Below are 18,996 nucleotides of genomic sequence, written 5' to 3'. Positions count from 1 at the left end.
CTACATAGGGAAGAGTGTTGTACGTTGGGACACTTTCATACTTTAATTTTTAACGTCAATTATTTGAATCAAATTTTAAATCCAAAAGTCACATTAAAATACCCCAACATACATCTATGCAATATATTTTTTAAAATTCAGACAGTTTGAAAATAAAATATTGCCAATCATTTAAAGTAAAAGTTCCAAGCTGTTCCAAGGTACAACATCCTATTGTACCTTGGAACACAACCTGTTGTGCTAGGGGAAAGTGTTCATGAAACAGCCATATATTTAAACAAATTTTTCACCAGAAAAAAAAAAAAAAAAATCATGGGGTAGTGACTAAAATTATGATTAATAATTATGAATAATGAATTATTAGCTGGCATTAAATGTTTCAAAGACTACCCAAGATTAGAACATTGTTCCGTGTTCCTAAACATATCCTAATTAACAAGATTGAACAATACATGTGTTGTACCTTGGAACTTGTCCTAAGATACAAAATGTTTGGCTGCTTCAAGGTACAATCACCACGTGGTTAAGGACGTTGCCGGGGGGGGGGGGGGTCCATGGGGTCCGGATCCCCCCTCTTCCCGAAAGACCCCTGTCCTTTTTTCTCAGTTGTTGCACCTCGCATTAACAAAACTTTTTCAAAAGAAAAATTTTTTACGAAACCCGGTATTTTCCCTTTAAATATTCTCATTAATCGGCAATTTTTCCAGCGGTTGAGTCAATTCAGAACACAAGAACCTCGTGCAACAACTTCAGGTTCCCAATTTTCGGTGTCGCGTACTCTGTCCGAAAAGGAGAAATTTCTGTTTCGTCTTTCAAACCAGCAGTGTCGAGTGACCTTGAAATTCAGCCTCTCTCCCTTGATCCATCAGATTGCCATCGGCAAAGTAAAAGCAAACATTTATTGCCACTTTCGCCGCATCCCAGTCTCATTGACGTGGTTTTCTTTATTTCTTCCTTCTTTCTTTTTGGATTTTCGTGGATTTCGTAGACGCATGTTGCACGAAACACAGCCAGAAGGGAGGTGTGTGTTCCAGGTGAATCAGTAATTGAAATTCCTGTTCTTCTCTATTTTAACTCACAGATTTTTTGCTACGTCATACTTACAGGAAACATATCTTGAACAAAATTGTATGCAAAAGAAAATTAAGTTTACCCAAACTAGGTAAGGTGCAGTGCTCCCTTTTGAAGTTCTCTTAATAATACGAGCAATTTTACGTGTTAATGTGTTTTTCCATTTAAAAACTAATTTTAGATTCTAAGCCAGCAGCGTAAAAAGAAATTCTACACATTTCATGTGTTTGAGGATGAGAAAAAATAATTATTGATTAGTATTTTTTCATTTTTGCTCTTTTATTTTTGGCATGGTTTATTTCAAATTTATTTTATATTTTGATAAAAATCTTATTTGAACTTTTAGTTTATTTTTTAACAATAATGGATTACTTATGTCCCCCCGGAAGCTTACAACTTTTGAACTGATAAAAAACGGCTTTCTATAATCCTGATAGGTGCTTTTTTTTTTTTTTTTTTGTGTGTGTGTGTGTGTGTGTGTGTTTGTTTTCTTTTGAAAATTTGTGCTTCACATTGTTGGATACTAAAGGTTTTATTTTCAGCAAACATTGAGATACTTCTCTCTCCTTCCTAGATTTTTTACTGATGTTTTCCCCCCGATATTTAAGCATGACCATGGAACACATTTAATGGCCAAAAAGAACTCGCGTTTGAAGGTAAAATAAATAAAATACAGTAGACACTCGTTTTACGCGGGTTTATTTAACGCGGTTTAAGATTTGATACCTTTATTTTATTTTACGCGGATGAGTTTCGGTTTTACGCGGATGCGGTTTGCAAACAGATAAAAATTTCCCCTCTTTCAAAATCCAAACTCCTAAAGATTGCAGATTACACGTAATCAACTGCATTTTGGCGGGCTAATAATCGAGCTGGGCCACTGGGGACATTTTATGCGATTGATTTCAGAGCTCTTCCCAGAAGTAAAGTTATTTAACTCACACAGTTCAGAACTCACTGGAAGAAGAGCGTTCAGGAATGACAAAGGAGGCCAAAACCAACGTGGATACCGACGTCGGTGACGCACAACCAAAAATGTTCACACTGAAAAATTTGAGCCATTCCTAGACAATAGAAATGATCTTTCTGATTTGCTAGTGAAGGAAGATTCTATCATAGAAATGACGCAAGCGATTATGGATGCGTTAATGCTCTGCAAAGAATTACAGGGGAAAATTCTTAATGACTTCCAAAAGACAATCATTGCCAGCTCCTCTTTATAAACAGAACACGAAATTAATTTGTTTTCTTTATTCATGTTGTGCATTAAAGTCGATATAAGTACACATTAAACTTATTATACAATTAGTCATCACTAGAATGAAGTATTTTGTTATCTACAGAACGAAACCCCTATTTTAACACTAATATTAGGTCTCAATTTCGGCGGCATTTCCGTGGAACGTAACCCCCGCGCAAAACGAGGGTCTACTGTAAATGAATAAATAAAACTTGAAATTGATGTAACAAACTTTTTGCGGCATCAAAATTTTATAGAAAAATAAACTTGGAAATTACTTCAATATTTTACTGTGATCAGTTTATGAAATTACAAGTTAGGCCATATTAACGCATGTCATAAGTAATTTATTCGAAATTACTACTTTTAAATCTTACTAAATTGTGATTCTATGATCCCAATAGAAAAAGTTAGTTTTAATTGAAGAAAAAATCTCTTATTCGATGTTGTTCCGTAAAACATATTTGTATTTGCATCATTCGAATACGTTTTCTGATTGTTATTCACTGGCTTTGTACTGAGGAGTTGTTTAATTAGCATTATGCATCCATCTGTAGTAAATTGTGAAAGTAGCATTAAACGTACCAAAAACAGGTATGTGCATTTAACTATAAATTACTAGGTGAAAATTATCGCTATTTACTGCATTACAAGCAAAGAATCAAAAAAGTTGAATGTTAGGTAATATTTTTTTGAGTTTTTCTCTTTTATATTGTTTTTTCTTTTTTTTTTAACTCTTATTTTTTTCAAGCTAAAACTATTTGCTATTTCTTGCAATAGAGTGTTTTGCTAAAATCGCATTAAAGAAAAAAAAATCATTACCTGCATTGTAAAATATGATATGTCTTGTTAAAATTAACAACATGTTGTTAAAATAAAAATACACAAATGCTTAATTTAATTCTTTAGGTATACATTCCATTACTCGACATGTAAAGATTCCTTTTAGTTTCGCATCGAAGAGAGCTCAGGTGGCTCCATCTGGTGGAAACTGGGCATCAAATTTTCCTGTGACATTCACATCTGCGCCTTAATGGTGGGTGGCATATGAAAGAGTGGATGCCATATTCTTTCTTCACACTTGGTTCCGCAAAAGGCTAAAGCCTCTAACTCAGCCCCCTTAGAAAGAAAAAAATTATGATGATAAAAAACGGTAATACGCCTTTTCTAATATTTAAAACTTTTTCGAACAGCTTTTATCCTTTGAGGAATAGTGACTTCACTTGAGAACCCCATTTCTTTCTTGCTCTCTTGCTCTTTTTCAGCTAACTGAAATCACTATGTCAGTTGGTTGAAGAAGAAAATATATATGAAAAAATGGTTGCATCAGAGGGAACCTCAATCGCTCAAAGAGTTAATAGTTTGTTCAAGCTTTTAATTGATGATTAGGAATAATAATTAGAAAACGGGTAAGATTGGAAATTTCATTCTATTTCGTATTATCAAAAGAATAATATAAATGTAAATAAATAAAAATTAATTCAAGTTTTTTAAATGAAACCTTGTAAATATTTTTGTTGAAAGAGTTGTGGGATTTTGCCTGAAATGTTCAAATCAGATAGGGTTACGTTACATATAGCAATCATATAGTTATACATTCGACCCCATAGATATAGATTTATTTACCCTCATATAAATAATGCCGACCATCGAGTAACCCGTGTGTTTCAACAATGAATTGTCGCCATAGCATGATAACTTGATAATATGTTTTGGTAATGTTTAACATGCAGGGAAAGGCTTTCTTGTGACAAGGCTGAACTCGATAATACGGTAACTTAAGTTTTACTGCTAAGACTGTGTCATCTCAGGGGAATGAAGAAACAAAAACAATTAATGTTATCAGACCCCGAAGTGGTTTTTTGAGGGGGAAAAGTAGGAAATAAGGAATCAAAAATTTAAAAAGTAGGAAAAAAATCACTTAAAAAAGTAGGAAAAAATAGGAAGAGATAGGACTACACACACGTCAAGACGACTGACAATCATTAGTATGAAAAATAAACTGGTGGAAACAAAGATATTAATTATAAAAATATGAAAATAAAATCTAAACAAAGAAACACCTTTCACCAATACAGGAATAAAATTTTTAAGTGTGAAAGAATAAAATGCAATATAGCGATTGCAAAAAAAAAAAGCAATAATAATAATAATAATAAAACTCCTATTTTGGTTCAATAAAACCATTTTTGTTAAAGATTTGTTTTGTCAAAAACGAAATCATTCCTTCGACAGCATCCATTTATCATTTAAAAATACTATCACTTTCAGCTCCTGTTATCATAAATTATGATACAAAAGCAAATATTAAATCAGTTTTAGTTAAAATTAATCAGCAGCTGACATACATTCTTGCATAAACAGAGGCAGATGTTTGAATTTGAAAAAAAAAAAAAAGGGAAAACGACCGAAAATGCAAAACTAAATAAATGTATGAAATACACCGCCAGCCATTGACTGAGTTGGTGGTATATTTCATGTATTTCTGCCTTAGCCTTGGTTATAGGGCGGTAACTTACTGAATAAAATAAATGTGTTCTTAAATATGGGACATAAAATTTATAATAAAACAATTCAATTAAATAAATAACGAAATAAGTCAACTAAAGGGTTTGTACTATGTTATGTATTTTTAGCATTCAACATACATTTTAGTTTCAGGCACGTCATTTATGGGGGTCAATTTCTCCCCTCCCTGACATAGGCGGATTTAGGACTGAGTTCCTGGGGGGGGCAGAAAATTTTTTTTGAGCAACATTTTTATAGCCCTTACCCCCCTGTTTTTGTCTATGCTTTACTTTTTGTGTGTTGTTTTTATGAATGTGTGTTTTCATGTTGTCCTTTTTGAATTGACCTTAAAAGAGGGGGCTGATATCAAGAGAGTGACACAGGGCTCCCTTTTAAGTGAGAAATAGAATATTTCTAATTTTAGGGGTCCCGGGGTTTCTCCCCCGGAGGAAATTTTGTAAAATGGATATAAAATTCTGCATTTGAAGCCTTATAAAGGTTAATGGGACAGACATAGAAAGTGATAACTAGATTATACAGTTGTACAGTATTGTTCAAACTTTGTAAGAAACAGCCATTTTAAGTTTGAAAGAAAAAATAAACTATAGATTTCTTATTACAACAACCTTTTTTTAATTATAAGTAGTGCAGAAACCCAAAAGGAATAGAGGTAGTGTATGATATTTTTTTCGGGCTAAACAGATTAACAATATGCAGTAGAAGTAAGATAAAAGCAATCAATGCTAAAGAATTTCCAAAATACTGCATTAAGAATTGAATATATAGCAAGATATGAAACATGTGAGTCACAAAAATTTATTTCGAATAATATGTTACAAACGCGAAAACCATGATTTTTACATTTTTAATGCAGATGTGGCAAGGAGCTGAATTTGACAAATTTTGGCATTCCTCTCCCTCTACCATTTGTTAGAAATTTTAAAATTTAAGGTTTGTAGCCACAAGTTTCCAAATATTCAAAGTTTTCAAGCACTTGAAAATGAAATTAGTTTTTTCAACCAATTTTCATTTTTTAAGGAACGAATCACGCAATTTTTTTTGGGAGTTAGGGACCCACTTCAAAGCATGGGCCCTAAGCAATAGCTTGTTTATCTTATAGGCAAATTCAGCCCTGTTTGTAATTCACTCTTACCTGCAGATTTTTGCTTGATTTTCTTGTAATTTTTACAAAAATTCCTTAGTTTTCACAATTAAAGGATTTTTACGATTTTACCAATCTTTGTTAGGGTTTTTATAGATTTTTATAAAATTTTACGAATTTTACAAAACTTTTGATGAATCAATTATTTAGATTTCAATAATGATAAGGACTGACTCACTTAGACTTAGATGATTATGACTTACCTTACTTTTTAAACAGTATTTATAAAGTAAAATTGTAATTTCCCTCTAAGTAAAAAGATTCAATTAATCAGAATACTCAGATAACTGAAATTTATTCAATTTGTGTTAGAATTTAATTTCTCTCTCTCAAAAAAAAAGTGTGGGGGGGGGACTATTTTTTAGAATCTTTCAAAAAGTCAATTAATCTACTAAGAACATAAATATTATGCACATTGCACAAATATGCTTTAAATGTGGACACAAATCATAACGAGTAGATCGTTCTTTTAGCGTGAATGGGAGGGGGGATCCTCTCTTTTTTTTTAGGTTCTAATTTGTTAAAATAATCGTCAATTATCATTGAGTGTTGCAGCTTAATGTAGAGCTTGTTTAGTCTATATTTTCATACACTTGCCCAAATGATTTTCAGTCCAAAATAGTGAATTTAGACACATTTTCAGCACCCCAGTGACAGCTGCACTATTTGTATTTGATGTTCGTTTTTTTTTTCCCCCCTTTTCTTTTCTCCCATCAGAAAAGGACATTCGCTATTCTCTTTATTTTCACTGAACTATTCAAAAAAGAAAAAAGTCATGATTTTTTTGTTTTAAGATTTTGGAAGATGTGTTGTTACTATATAAAGTCCTCTCAAAACTGCGGGGTATTGCCCTTATGCCCCCTCCCCCCCAATAAATCCACCCATGCTCTTCTAAACTAATCAAAAAAGAAAAAAAAATGATTTTTTTTTTATTTTTGGAAAATGTGTTATTATTACATAAAGTTCTCCCAAAACGGGGGGCATTGCCCCCCCTCCGCCCCCCCATAAATCCGCCCATGCTCCCTGACTTTGGAAAATTAATACTTAGCTATACAAGTTTGTGCGGTTTTCGTTGTTTTCCAATAAAATTTGCATTCAGTATACATCCTTCGCTAGCTACCTCCGGGGGGGGGGGGGGGGGGGGGGGGAATCAAAGTCACGGGCCAATTCTAATTTTAATCAAGCAATAAAAACGAATACTGTTTTAATGGTTTGATGATTTTTACCTTCTTCTTCCAAAATCTTTGTCACGAAAAAAAAAGGAAACATCCATGCATGGAAAACATAACATTTTTATCAAAGACAAATATCACTTACTAATGTTTTTCTGTGCATAAAAGGGAAGGCATGTAGTTTATCTCAATCCTCACCATACAACAAAAATATTCATTCGGAAATTGTTCACGAAATTGAGTGAGGGGGAGCACCTGGCATCAAATGCCAGCATATATCTCTTCTCCCCCCCCCCTTCCCTTTGATCAGGCCCACTAAGTACAATAACTTACAGTAGATACGCCGCATCGGTATAATTGCCGCACCCCGAAAGAGTTAGAGTCTGTCAAAAAAATTTTAAATGCTCAGAAATGTCGCATTGTCATGAACACAGCACATGAAAATGATTAGCAACTCCTCGATATTGATGTTATATCAGAGTAGAGAATACCCATTAAATAGAAAAAAAAATAAATATTAGTTTGTGGCTCTATCCTCCAACTTTTAAAAATGTGAAGAAATAAAAACAAAATATCGCATTTAAAATGATTTCCGATTTTTCTCCAAAAATCGGGAACGTTTTGCCCATCCAGGTTTTTCCGCTTTATTTATTTTTTATTTTTTTGCAAATACACTTTTTACAAAGTAAGAAAATTTTTTTTTATAAATTTTGTAATCATGTTTACGATTTAGAATGAACAATAATCATGTGTATGTACGAAGAAAGTTAGTTTCCGCAATTATTTTTGAAGTGGTCCGTTTTTGAGAATTTCTGTTATCTGTCGCTTTTATGTTGTACCAACATCAATAAAATATGTACAGTGTACAAGTTTTCATTTTTTGCTTTCTTATGCTCCTTTTAAGGTTTTACATTGCCTTTCTATTTAAATAGAGCTCTATTTCCCTTGTAATCATATAATAAATTGGCGAATAGGAAATTCGGTTTTTCCCGCATTTTTTGAACCGCCGGCCATTTACTTTAATTAAAGCTTCTAATTAACGGGTAAATAATATATAATTTCATCAGAATGTGCCAGTATCTATTGTTTTTTTTAGTTTCGTTAAAACATTGGGACTCAAGTCGGGGTGATAAAAAGAAAAGTCGATCATAAATGCACCAACGGCAAAAAAGTCACTTACGAAAATTTAACTTTTAAACACGCAAACGCCGCCGCCGCGGCGTTCCTTCCAGAAATTAATGTAGTCAGTCAATGAAAAGCTCAGGATCTGCTTGCTTCTTTTGTTTTTTTAAATTGAAACATGTAGAAAATTATCAGTGCTTGATTGTAAATTAAGAATCAATGCACAATTAGAAGTGCTATACTAAAGAAAGAAAAAGTAGGAAAAAAAAGGAAAAAGTAGGAAAATAAGGAGAGAGCTCTAAAAAGCAGGAAAAAGTAGGAAAAATAGGAACTCTTCGGGGTCTGCGTTATCTACTGGAGTTTAGGGTTAATCCAATGGTGTTAGTGTTATAATATCACCAAACAGGCAATTGATTCATTCAAATGTAGAAGAGTTTAATCAATTTTCACCCGTCAAACCTTGACGAGTGACTTTCTAGTTTTCAAATAAAATGGCATAAATATAAATATGCACATTTTGTCGAAATATATTACAAAGCTTTAATATTAAATTAAATTATTGCATACATTTTCCAAGTAATTCCTAGAACAGTTTTCGTTTTCTGTTTTTCTTTTATTGTGCCCTTTTTATTAATAGAAAATATATCACTCATTTTCAAAACATCAAAACAGAGGACAGAGGTTTACCCACATTTTGGAAACTTTGTATGTGATAACTTTCAGTTTAATGTTAATTTACAAACTGAAAATAATTAATTTACCACTTAATATAAAATTTTTGTTAACTAATGGCTTTATTAATTTTCAATTAATTAATTTTAGTTAATTATCATATTTTAATAAACAGTTTTAATTGGATTTATCTTATCTCGTGTAATTATCAGCCACTAATCTTGCTTTAGCATGCCTCCTCTTTTGAAGTTAGTGCAACCTTGGACACCTTCCCCGCTCCCCCCTTTAACAAAGTTCTAGCTACGTGCCTGACGTGGCTTAAGAAAAACCAAAATAGTGGTCAATCCAGATGCACTATCATTATTTTCTCATAAGTAAAATACTTAAAGTACTTCTCTTTTATAACAAAATAAAATTCAGTTGATTAAATTTACAAAGAGAAAGACAAAAAATGAAATAAAAATGAAGAAATTTGGAGTCATGAAATTTTCTTTCTAACACAAAATCGTCAATTTTACTCATTTGATGCTGATTTTTACTATGACACCATTTAGTGGTGAAGGTTACTATTAGAGATTACAAAAACATGGTTGCAAAAAATAGAGTCTTAGAAATTATCAGTTTACCAAGGTACAACACTCTCCCCTACTAGGTATAGAAGAAAGCAATAATAGGTTTCAAAAAAAAAAAAGAAACCGCAGAAACAACTCTGTTCTATAAATTTCCCAACAAAGAAAACCATAAACTCTTCCTTACAAAAAGGAACACTTTCATCCTTTATCCCAAAATCCTCAATCTTAAAAAGTTATAGCATCTTCTTTGCACGCCAAGTATCTGCCAAACTACCATCCTTCCTGTTTTCCTCTTTCATCACCCCAACTCCTCAGGTATGGAGAGCTCTTTTAAATTGTTTTCAATCATGTTTGGTGGGAAGCTTTGTGAAGTGAGGTGGTTGCTTAATGAGCAAAACGCTTTCTGCCAAACAGTATAAACAATTTAAAGGATCTATCCATACTTCTGAGGTAAGTGAAGTAGTGGAAGTAAGTGTGATGAAAGAGAACAGGGAGAAAGGTAGTTTGGCAGACACTTGCTGTGTAAACTGGACATCATAACTTTTTAAAGCTGAGGGTTATTACATCGAGCTTTCGAGATAACAAGGTTATAATCAGATAAAATATTGTAAAAATTAGTCACGATAGTTAAAAATAAGTGGAAACATGAAATGAAAGTTAAAGAAAAGTCTTAATAACAAAAATTTTACATTTTTAAATGAGCCATATATAATATAGAAAAAAGAATTAAAAATGCTCCAGTGAAGTAGCAAATGTAGTGATTTACCACAACATAACAAGGATTTGGATAGTCAAAAAAAGTTGCAGAATGGTTTCAAATGAGTTTGAAGCGCCCCGGAACAAAATAAGTTGGACAAAGTATTGCACCATTCCGTGTCTCCAAAAGAGGTTTCCCGTTCAGCTCCCCTTTTTACGGAGGTGGAAATAGGGTCAAAAGGGCCAACGAAATGGCATGAGTGGGCAAAAAGTTTTTGGTAGGTTTTTTTTTGGGCTTTTCAGAACTTACATTTCCTAAGACTCCCAGGTTCTAGAATGAAAGTGACAGTAGATAAGCTTCTAAGAATCATTCCTAACCCCTGAGAGAAATAATGAAGGGTGTGAGAAATTTTTGGAAATATTCCTGGACTCGCATCAAGACAATAAACTGAGGTTTTTCCGGAAAAAATACATTCGATTTCGAAAAATATTCAACATAACCAAGGTTTTGATCAAACTCTTCATTATAAAAATGAAAAATAACATTAGATAAATACGCAAAATCAAGGGAAAAAATAATTTTTCGTCACATCAAGGTTTTTGAGATATGGAGAGTATACTGCATATATTAGTCAAAATATTAAGATTCTCAGACCATGTTACGCTTAAGATAAATTAAACACGTTGTTTGGACCAAAATTATGCTTGTTGTTCATCTAAAAATAAATTTAAATAATTACACAGTGTGTATCAGTACATCGTTTACAGACTTTCTTGGCAGATAGAGTACACCTAGACAATGGGAAATCACATAGCAATGCAAGGTCCGAAAACGACCGCATTGACTATACGTAAAAGTTGACCATGCAAAACATAAAATAGATTCGACAGTACGAATGAAATGATAATATCTTGAGTTCTTTTGTTGTACGCTTTACTCATAAGAAACGAAACATTCCTTTTCTCCCATTCTTTTTCAGATTTTATTTATTGTCTTAAAATAGCTCCAATGTTTTAATTGCACTTTCTTTTATGAGATTTTAAAAATATAAATTAAATATTTGGTTTCTTTCCAATAATCAAATTGCCATAATTAGTAAATAATCCTATGAAACTAACTAAAATTTATCCAAGTATGTTTAAAAAAAGATTTAAAATCCGACTCGATTTCAAGCAAGATCTCCTTTTTTTTTTCTTCTGAAGGACATGTTCCGTCATATAACCGTCTTCCATAATTCCGTCATACCATAGTCCTGCCATCAAAGGGATGTCTCTGTGTTTAATGGTCGTTTTGAAGTGTCACAATATATCAAAAGGCACCGAAGAATACTTTTTATCTCTTAGAAAATCATTCCCACACTTAAAGCGTTTTTGTCCATTCAATTCGCTTGCTCACACGTTGGATCGATCAGTCAATTGTTTGAAGAATGTTTTGTTGAGGCCTTTTGAAAGATAGATCATCTTACATTTAACAGTAAAAGAAAAAAAAAAAAGATATACTGAGATAAAAGAAAAAAAAATCAATAAAATAATAAGTGTTATGAAAATAATTTCTTTTCATCCAATCCTCTATTGTTTCTTATTTTCCTGTTATGTACTGCGTAAATGTATGAATATTTCAGCACATATTAGCAACCTTGTATTTTATTGCACTATTTAATTCAGTTCTTAAAAAGAAATAAAGCGAAGCGATTTTCGAATGCAAGCTGAACAGCAAAAACAACATTAAAATACCGATAGCAAAATGGGGAGAAAAGTGTTATTACAACGTAGCAAAAAAGCAACTCTGTTTCGTTATCTGCGGCATGCGCGTTAAGGGTTTTCGGGCTGGTCATGGAATGGGTTAATGGGAGAAAACATGTTTGTTTTTTTTTAATACAGCAAAAATACTGGTTTTGTCTGGTGAACATGATAGATGTTACATAAATCGAAGCATCAGATGATTGTGCATGTGCACCACGGTTTTTGTTACAGCAGGAAATGCGGAACATGCCCGGAATTTACGTTAACATTCGATCTTCAATGCGCCGGAGACGGAGGCACGCATCACGGCCCGGGGTGGTCATAATTTCCAACACATACTTTGATGACGATCGTTGGCTCCTTAATGTTCTTTTTTTTTTAAATGTTTTTTGCTGTACTAAGGATATAATAAACATGTTTTCTTCTCTTATTCGTGTCTTGTCTTTTTGGTGATTTATGTCGTCCACCGACTACCGCGCCAGGAAAGCGTTTCCGACCATGCATTGCTATGTGGTTTCCCACCCTCTAGTTGTACTCTATCTGCCCTGAAAATCTGTAAACGCTGTACTGATAAACCGTGTCGACTAAGAACAAAAAAAGTTAAATAATTAATAGTATAATATTTAAGAATTGAAAATCATTGTTCTTTAGAAAAGTAGGAAAAAAATTAATATAAGTACCTAGTTCTCTTATTTTAATTTCATAAAATCTGTTTACATTATTTGTCAGCATAATTGTACGGCGGGAAGTATGTTTCTTTCAGGAGGGAATAACTAATTAGAATTTCTCCCTTTATTTCTATTAATATGTTTGGTGAACTATAGTTCTCAAAATAGTAACTTTAGTTTTATAAGAGACATAAAGTGATTATTACCACAAAATTTCCTCTCCCTCAGCTTCTTGCTAGGATGTTACAGAACCAGTAACCTGGCTTTCTTATAGGAGAAGATGGTTGCACTGTTTCGACCAATGAAGCATAGTACAGTTGGCTCCCTGTTTAACGACTTTCTCTATTCAAAGACGACTTTTCACGGTCCTGGATGCTCCACAGTAGTTTAGAAGCATTCTATTTAAGGACACATTCTACTTAAGGACAATTTTTTGTGGTCCCTTAAAAGTCATTAATTCTAGAGCCAACTGTACTAGTTCTAAAAGCTTGAACTGTGTCAGTTATGAGAAACGCACAGAGTAGTCGCGTTTACATGAACACTTTTGATTCCGCAAATAACCTGCTTTTAACCTCATTCCGGTTATTTGCCGGGTAAATCTGGATTTTTCTTCCCCCTGCTTCCTTCTGGAGTAAATACGGTAATGTGGAGTTTTTACCCAGAATGCATTATGCAAAACAAGTTTGTCTACTAGCTGGGTACAGCCAATACAGATGTTTGGCAAAAACCGCTTTCTTGGATATAATGGACAACCTCTTCTGTCATGCAAACGGGGAATTCTCCATCCGTTTTTTTTCGGAGCTGGAGCAAGGATTTGAGAGGTACATAAGTCTCTTGTGAAAGCGGCTATTATAAGATATCAAAACATATAAATATTAGCGTTATTACCCTCCATCCATACTTTTTTACACTCTTCTTGTACAGACTTACAATGATATTCCTGCTACCATAACATAAACGATCAATTTAGTACTCATGCTTAATCAGTTAATAATGAATGGCTTTATTATGAACTTAAAACAAGGATTTTCAGATCACTATTGATCCAATAAGACTTTTACATAGGCCACCCAATAAATTCAAACTTTCCAAAATCCAAACTGGGCTCAGTCCCAATTAGTAACAAAACATTCAAATCTAATACTTCATGGATTCAAATTGCTTTTTTCCTCCATTTTCCATTACCAAATTCTTATTTTAAATTTAAAACATGAAAATGTGCTTGACTAAATTTTTGACATTTTTGTATTTCAGTGCATGAAATACACTTGTGTATATACAGAGATGTTAAAACTTTCTCTGATATATAAATCTATCTATAGTGTATATTCTAAGTGTTAAACGAAAATTATTTTGAATAGCGTGACTTATACAAGTATAAGAAAAATTTATTATGTCATAAATACAAAATTCATTTCCTTTCATTTGAAAGTCATAAATAGTTTTTCTTAAAATATATAAAATACAATATCACAAGTGTAATCATTCTTCAGCAGAAGGATTTAGGGCAAACAACACATCTTCAATGTCGTCGTCATCATCTTCGTCATCATCATCATCACCCCCAGAATCCGAAGTTGTAACCCAATTTGTGTCATCCTGATCATCATTGTCTTCTTCATTTCGTGCTGAAATAAAGTTACATAAATTTTAGTTTTAATATATAACTATAGAAGAACTGACTTTCTAAATCGCAAGAAGATCACAAGAGCAGGGGCAACCAGGACAAGGGTACATTGTAGCACTGAAAAGCAATATTTTATATGCAGGCATGAGAGTGGTCAGAGAGCAAAAAAGGAGGAAATCCAAAAAATTTCGTAAAAGGGATGATAACCAAAAAAATTTCGTGAAAGGGATGATATTCAAAAATGCATCAAAATAAAACCTGGAAGCCATGTTATTCAACAATTCAACAAAAAAAATGGCTAGTTTTCCAGTTTTAAAGGTAATACGTATTTAATTGAGTATGAGTAATAATTTTGTACAATTTGCTGCATTGTACCATTTCTTGCAAGGGTGTTTATTCCTAAATAAATCTAAATTTTGAAAAAGAGGCAACAACCGCTGAGTCCTTGAACAAAGAGTTGGGGGAGCCAGAGTTCAATCTTGGCTGCATCACACAATAGTGTCAACTTTTCATATTTTTTAGAGAAAAATACATTTTTTTCATTAAGGGGGTCCGGGACACAAAATCCTCAAATTTTGCAATTTTTTTTTTATAATTTGAAAAATTGCTCCGTTTTTTTTCTGCTTAAGAGGACGTTTGAATCTTGTTTCTACCTTAAATATAACGAAAGTTATAGTTATTTTTGTTGCATGCATCTAACGAATGTGTACATAAGTTTAAAACTTTAAACGCGTTTTTCTCCATGATGCAATTTTTCCCGATTTCTTGCATTCAAACTCTTATAAGTCGGGAACCGATAGAGATAAAGTAATGAAACTTGGAGCATATCTTTTTCAAGCAATTTACTTTAACTTTTATTCGGCGAATTTGAAAAAAACGTTTACTTCAAAAATTATGATTTTTTTAAAAAAAAGTATCTTCGAATTTTTCGAAATTTTTCTTCAAATATTTTTTATTTTTTTATTGAATCAATATTTTTAAAATCGCCGAATAAAAATTAAAGCTTAGATATATGTGCATACTTTTTTGAAAAAAAATTGAAAATTGACCAACAATATTTTGAGTTATAGCAATTTAAAGCAACCCCATTTTTTTGAAAAAAACTAATTAAATTTAAAGAAAAAAATATTTTTTTTTTTCATATTTATGTTATGATTTTGTTTATTAAATAAATGATGAATCAGTTCAAAAAATTTCAAAACTCTAAAGTACATAATAAAAAAAAATTTCAAAATGTGTCCCGGACCCCCTTAAAAACATTCGAGTTTATAGTGTTAAACAAGTGAGAACATAAATTTTTAAATTAGATATGTTTGTAAAGTAAAAATTTACAACAGAGAGAAAAATTTCTTTATGTGGTAGAACATACTTTTCATAGTAAGAATTGAAAATAAATAAATATATATGTATATAAATGATTGGTTACCTTTTTCCATGCATTGGAACCCAAAATTTGTTTTTGAAAACTTCCTAATATAATTTTGGAATAAAAAGAACAACTTGCAGCTGCCTCAATTAATCAGGAAATCTCAAAACTTTTAACAGGTTGTAAAGCCTAAACCATTTGAGACTCACTATAAATATTTTTTCACTTTCTTAAATACACAAAAAAAGTAACCATGCCAAGTAAAAAAAAAATCTAGACTGTGGGTGCTAAGTCACATTTTTTGATAGATTCCAAGAGGAAAAAAATAAAACAAATAAGAAATCAGGGACCGAAAATTTAAAAAAATCGTATATTTTTTCGATTTTTGAGAAAAATAAGGCCTGAAAGAGGCAAAAAAAGGAGGAAAGGTTAATACCAAAAGAAAAAGTCGGAAAAATCTCATCCCTGTATATGTTCATACGAAACAAGTGAATAAAATAAAAAATTGTTATAAAATAGCAGCTAGCAAAAACATTTTGAAAACGAAAATTGACAAAAGGGTTAACGCTTGTTTAACATTGGAAGGTTAGCTACCATAACCTCTTTCAAAAGCATATTGTCCAAATTTTTGCTGCAACAAATACTTGATTCTATTGCTTTAACAGTCATTAATATTATTAAATTTTCATGCCTAAGCTAAATGAGAAACTAAAACCACATTAGTACAGTAGACCTTCGTTTTACACGGGGGTTACGTTCCATGGAAATGCCGCGTAAATCGAAACCTAATAATACTGTTACAATAGGGGTTTGGTTCTGTAGATAACAAAATACTTCATTCTAGTGATGAATAATTGTACAATAAGTTTAATGTGTTATTATATATATACTTTTATGCACAATATGCATAAAGAAAACATAAATTAATTTCATGTTCTGTTCATAAAGAGGAGCTGGCTACGATTGGCAGTCATTAAGAATTTTTCTCTGCAGTTCTTTGCAGAGCATTAATGCATCTATGATCACTTGCGTCATTTTCATGATAGAATCTTCCTTCGTTAACAAATCATAAGGATCATTTCTATTGTCTAGGAATGGCTCAAATATTTTCAATGTGAAAGTTTTTGGTTGTGCATCACCAATGTCGGTATCCACATTGGTTTTGGCCTCCTTTGTCACTCCTGAAAGCTCTTCTTCCAGTGAGTTCTGAACTGTGTGAGTTTAATAACTTTACTTCTGGGAAGAGCTCTGAAATCAATCTCATAAAATGCCTCCAGTAGCCCAAGCTCAATTATTAGCACGCCAAAATGCAGTTGATTACACGTAATTTGCAATCTTTTGGAGTTTGGATTTTGAAAGAGGGGAACATTTTATCTGTTTGCATTGCCGCATCCACGTAAAACCGAAATTCAACTGCATAAAATAAAATAAAGGTGTCAAATCTTAAACTGTGTACAATCGAAACCACTTAAAATAAACCTGCGTAAATCGAGGGTCTATTGCACTCTACTCTTGACAGTCAAAGTTTGGCCACTTTTGATTTCTTGAAGCAGGAGAAATTTCTCAGATGGCAGGAGGTTAGAGATTGAACACTAAAGAAGGAGTCTCTTGCATAAAGCAGGAGAGCTGTCAAGTCTTATGATAAATGTTTCAGTTTTAAGTCTATTTCACAGCTGAACTTGATTTGAAATAGAGCAATTAAATATTTAAGATACACCACATTTATTTTTTTTTACAGAGGAGGAACAAACTACCTTAAAAAAAAAATACATTTGCAATTTTGACACAACATTTTGCCTATTGCTTTGCACTGCTTACTGCTAAAAGATACACTTAATTACTTGCAATATGCTAAACAATATGCAAACCAATAGCACAATAAAAATACTATTTGCATTTTATGTTTTCAAGATATTTTAAAATTAACTGAACATGACTTAAAAAGTTGAACCAATATAAAATGTATGCGAACTTTTATTTTTAATTTCATTTTCAGCAATGTGTAAACTTTACTAAATTTTAACATTTTGACAATAAAAAATATAAACAACTGTTCCAGAAAGAATCGGACAGTTATACATTTATTTACAAATGAATATATTTATTAATTTATATGAATTCGAGATAAGGCATTGAAAGCCTCCCACAATATTTTATACTATTTTTTCTAAACAGAGAATAAAATTTGGTGCATTCTGTCACAGATTTTGAATTTAGTGTTGGTTTAAACATTAAAAATTAAATAATTTAACAGTTACAAAAAATAATACAGTTCATAAAAAATTACAAATACATTTATTATTGAAGCCTAAACATTCATCCAAGAAATCATTTGAACATTCCAACTTCACACATATTAATCATTATTTTAAGTCCAATGTTATATGTGGCATAATAGCATTAGTGAACTAACTTACTGTCATTATTATCATCTTCGTCATCATCATCTCCTTCTGTGCCTTCTTCACTGTCATCTGACTCTTCTTCACCATCCTGTAAAAAGAAAACAAATGTAGATAGACACTTATCTGTTTCATGAACAAATTTTAAATAAGTAAAAAAATGTGCATAAATTTATGATTACAGTACATGCTGTAGCCATTGATGATATTTCACTTGATTTTTGAAACATAAACATAAAAAAATAGAAAGAGGCAGTTGTACATGTGTATAAGATGTGTAAAATCTAAAATGTGAGAGAGTTAAGAAAATGGTAATGTAAGGAACAGCGAAAACTTAAGTGTTCATTTGTTAATCTTATGCATATTAATGAACTTAATCTGAAAAAAAAAAAAAAAAAAACACTGATTTGAAGCCTCAAACACCACTTAGATGCATCACCCAAAAAATTCAATGTGATTAAGTACTATTAATGATCATAAACAATAGCACTGAAAGGTACCACCATACATGGATATTTTGAACAAGTAAATTGTAATGGTAAAGAATCTATTCATAACTTATTTGTTTTGTAAAATGCTAATTTAGATGTGTATTATTTTGCATGATTTTCAAATTACCTTGACTTTTTTAATGATTTATACTGACTTGAGATTCGTACACATTGTGTTTTTTCTATAAATTACTCGATTTTTCATAAAATAAAATAATTATTCATATTAAAAGTAGTTCTTTAAATTAAACTAATTTTTAATAACAATAAGCAAAATTATTATAATTATTTTTTTAAGACAAATTTTGCTAGTGGGTGAATCTTAAATAAAAAAAAGTGGAGGGTAATGGCTAATGGCCATTAACCAAATATGTTAACTTTTACTTTTAGGAGGAACATATAATTCAAAAAAGTGATTAATTCTAACATAAATTTTAAATATGCATAGCTGCCAACATGCCAACTTAAGACGCTTTTTTGACCA

General features: G+C 31.8%; 1 protein-coding gene across 1 annotated transcript in view; it reads right to left on the bottom strand.

Annotated features, from left to right (window-relative positions):
- Positions 1-13,986: 13,986 nt before the first annotated feature.
- LOC129225917 (DDB1- and CUL4-associated factor 1-like) overlaps positions 13,987-18,996 on the bottom strand; it is a 139,323-nt gene continuing 134,313 nt past the window's right edge. Inside the window, 2 exon segments of the mRNA XM_054860450.1 lie at positions 13,987-14,254; positions 18,037-18,112. Of these exon segments, the coding sequence (XP_054716425.1) occupies positions 14,109-14,254; positions 18,037-18,112 (222 nt within the window). The 3' untranslated portion in view covers positions 13,987-14,108.

This window comes from Uloborus diversus, chromosome 7 (assembly GCF_026930045.1).
Source record: "Uloborus diversus isolate 005 chromosome 7, Udiv.v.3.1, whole genome shotgun sequence".
NCBI classification, from domain to species: Eukaryota; Metazoa; Arthropoda; class Arachnida; order Araneae; family Uloboridae; genus Uloborus; species Uloborus diversus.
Note: the sequence above shows the minus strand (reverse complement) of the source record. Positions and strands in the feature narration are given on the sequence as shown.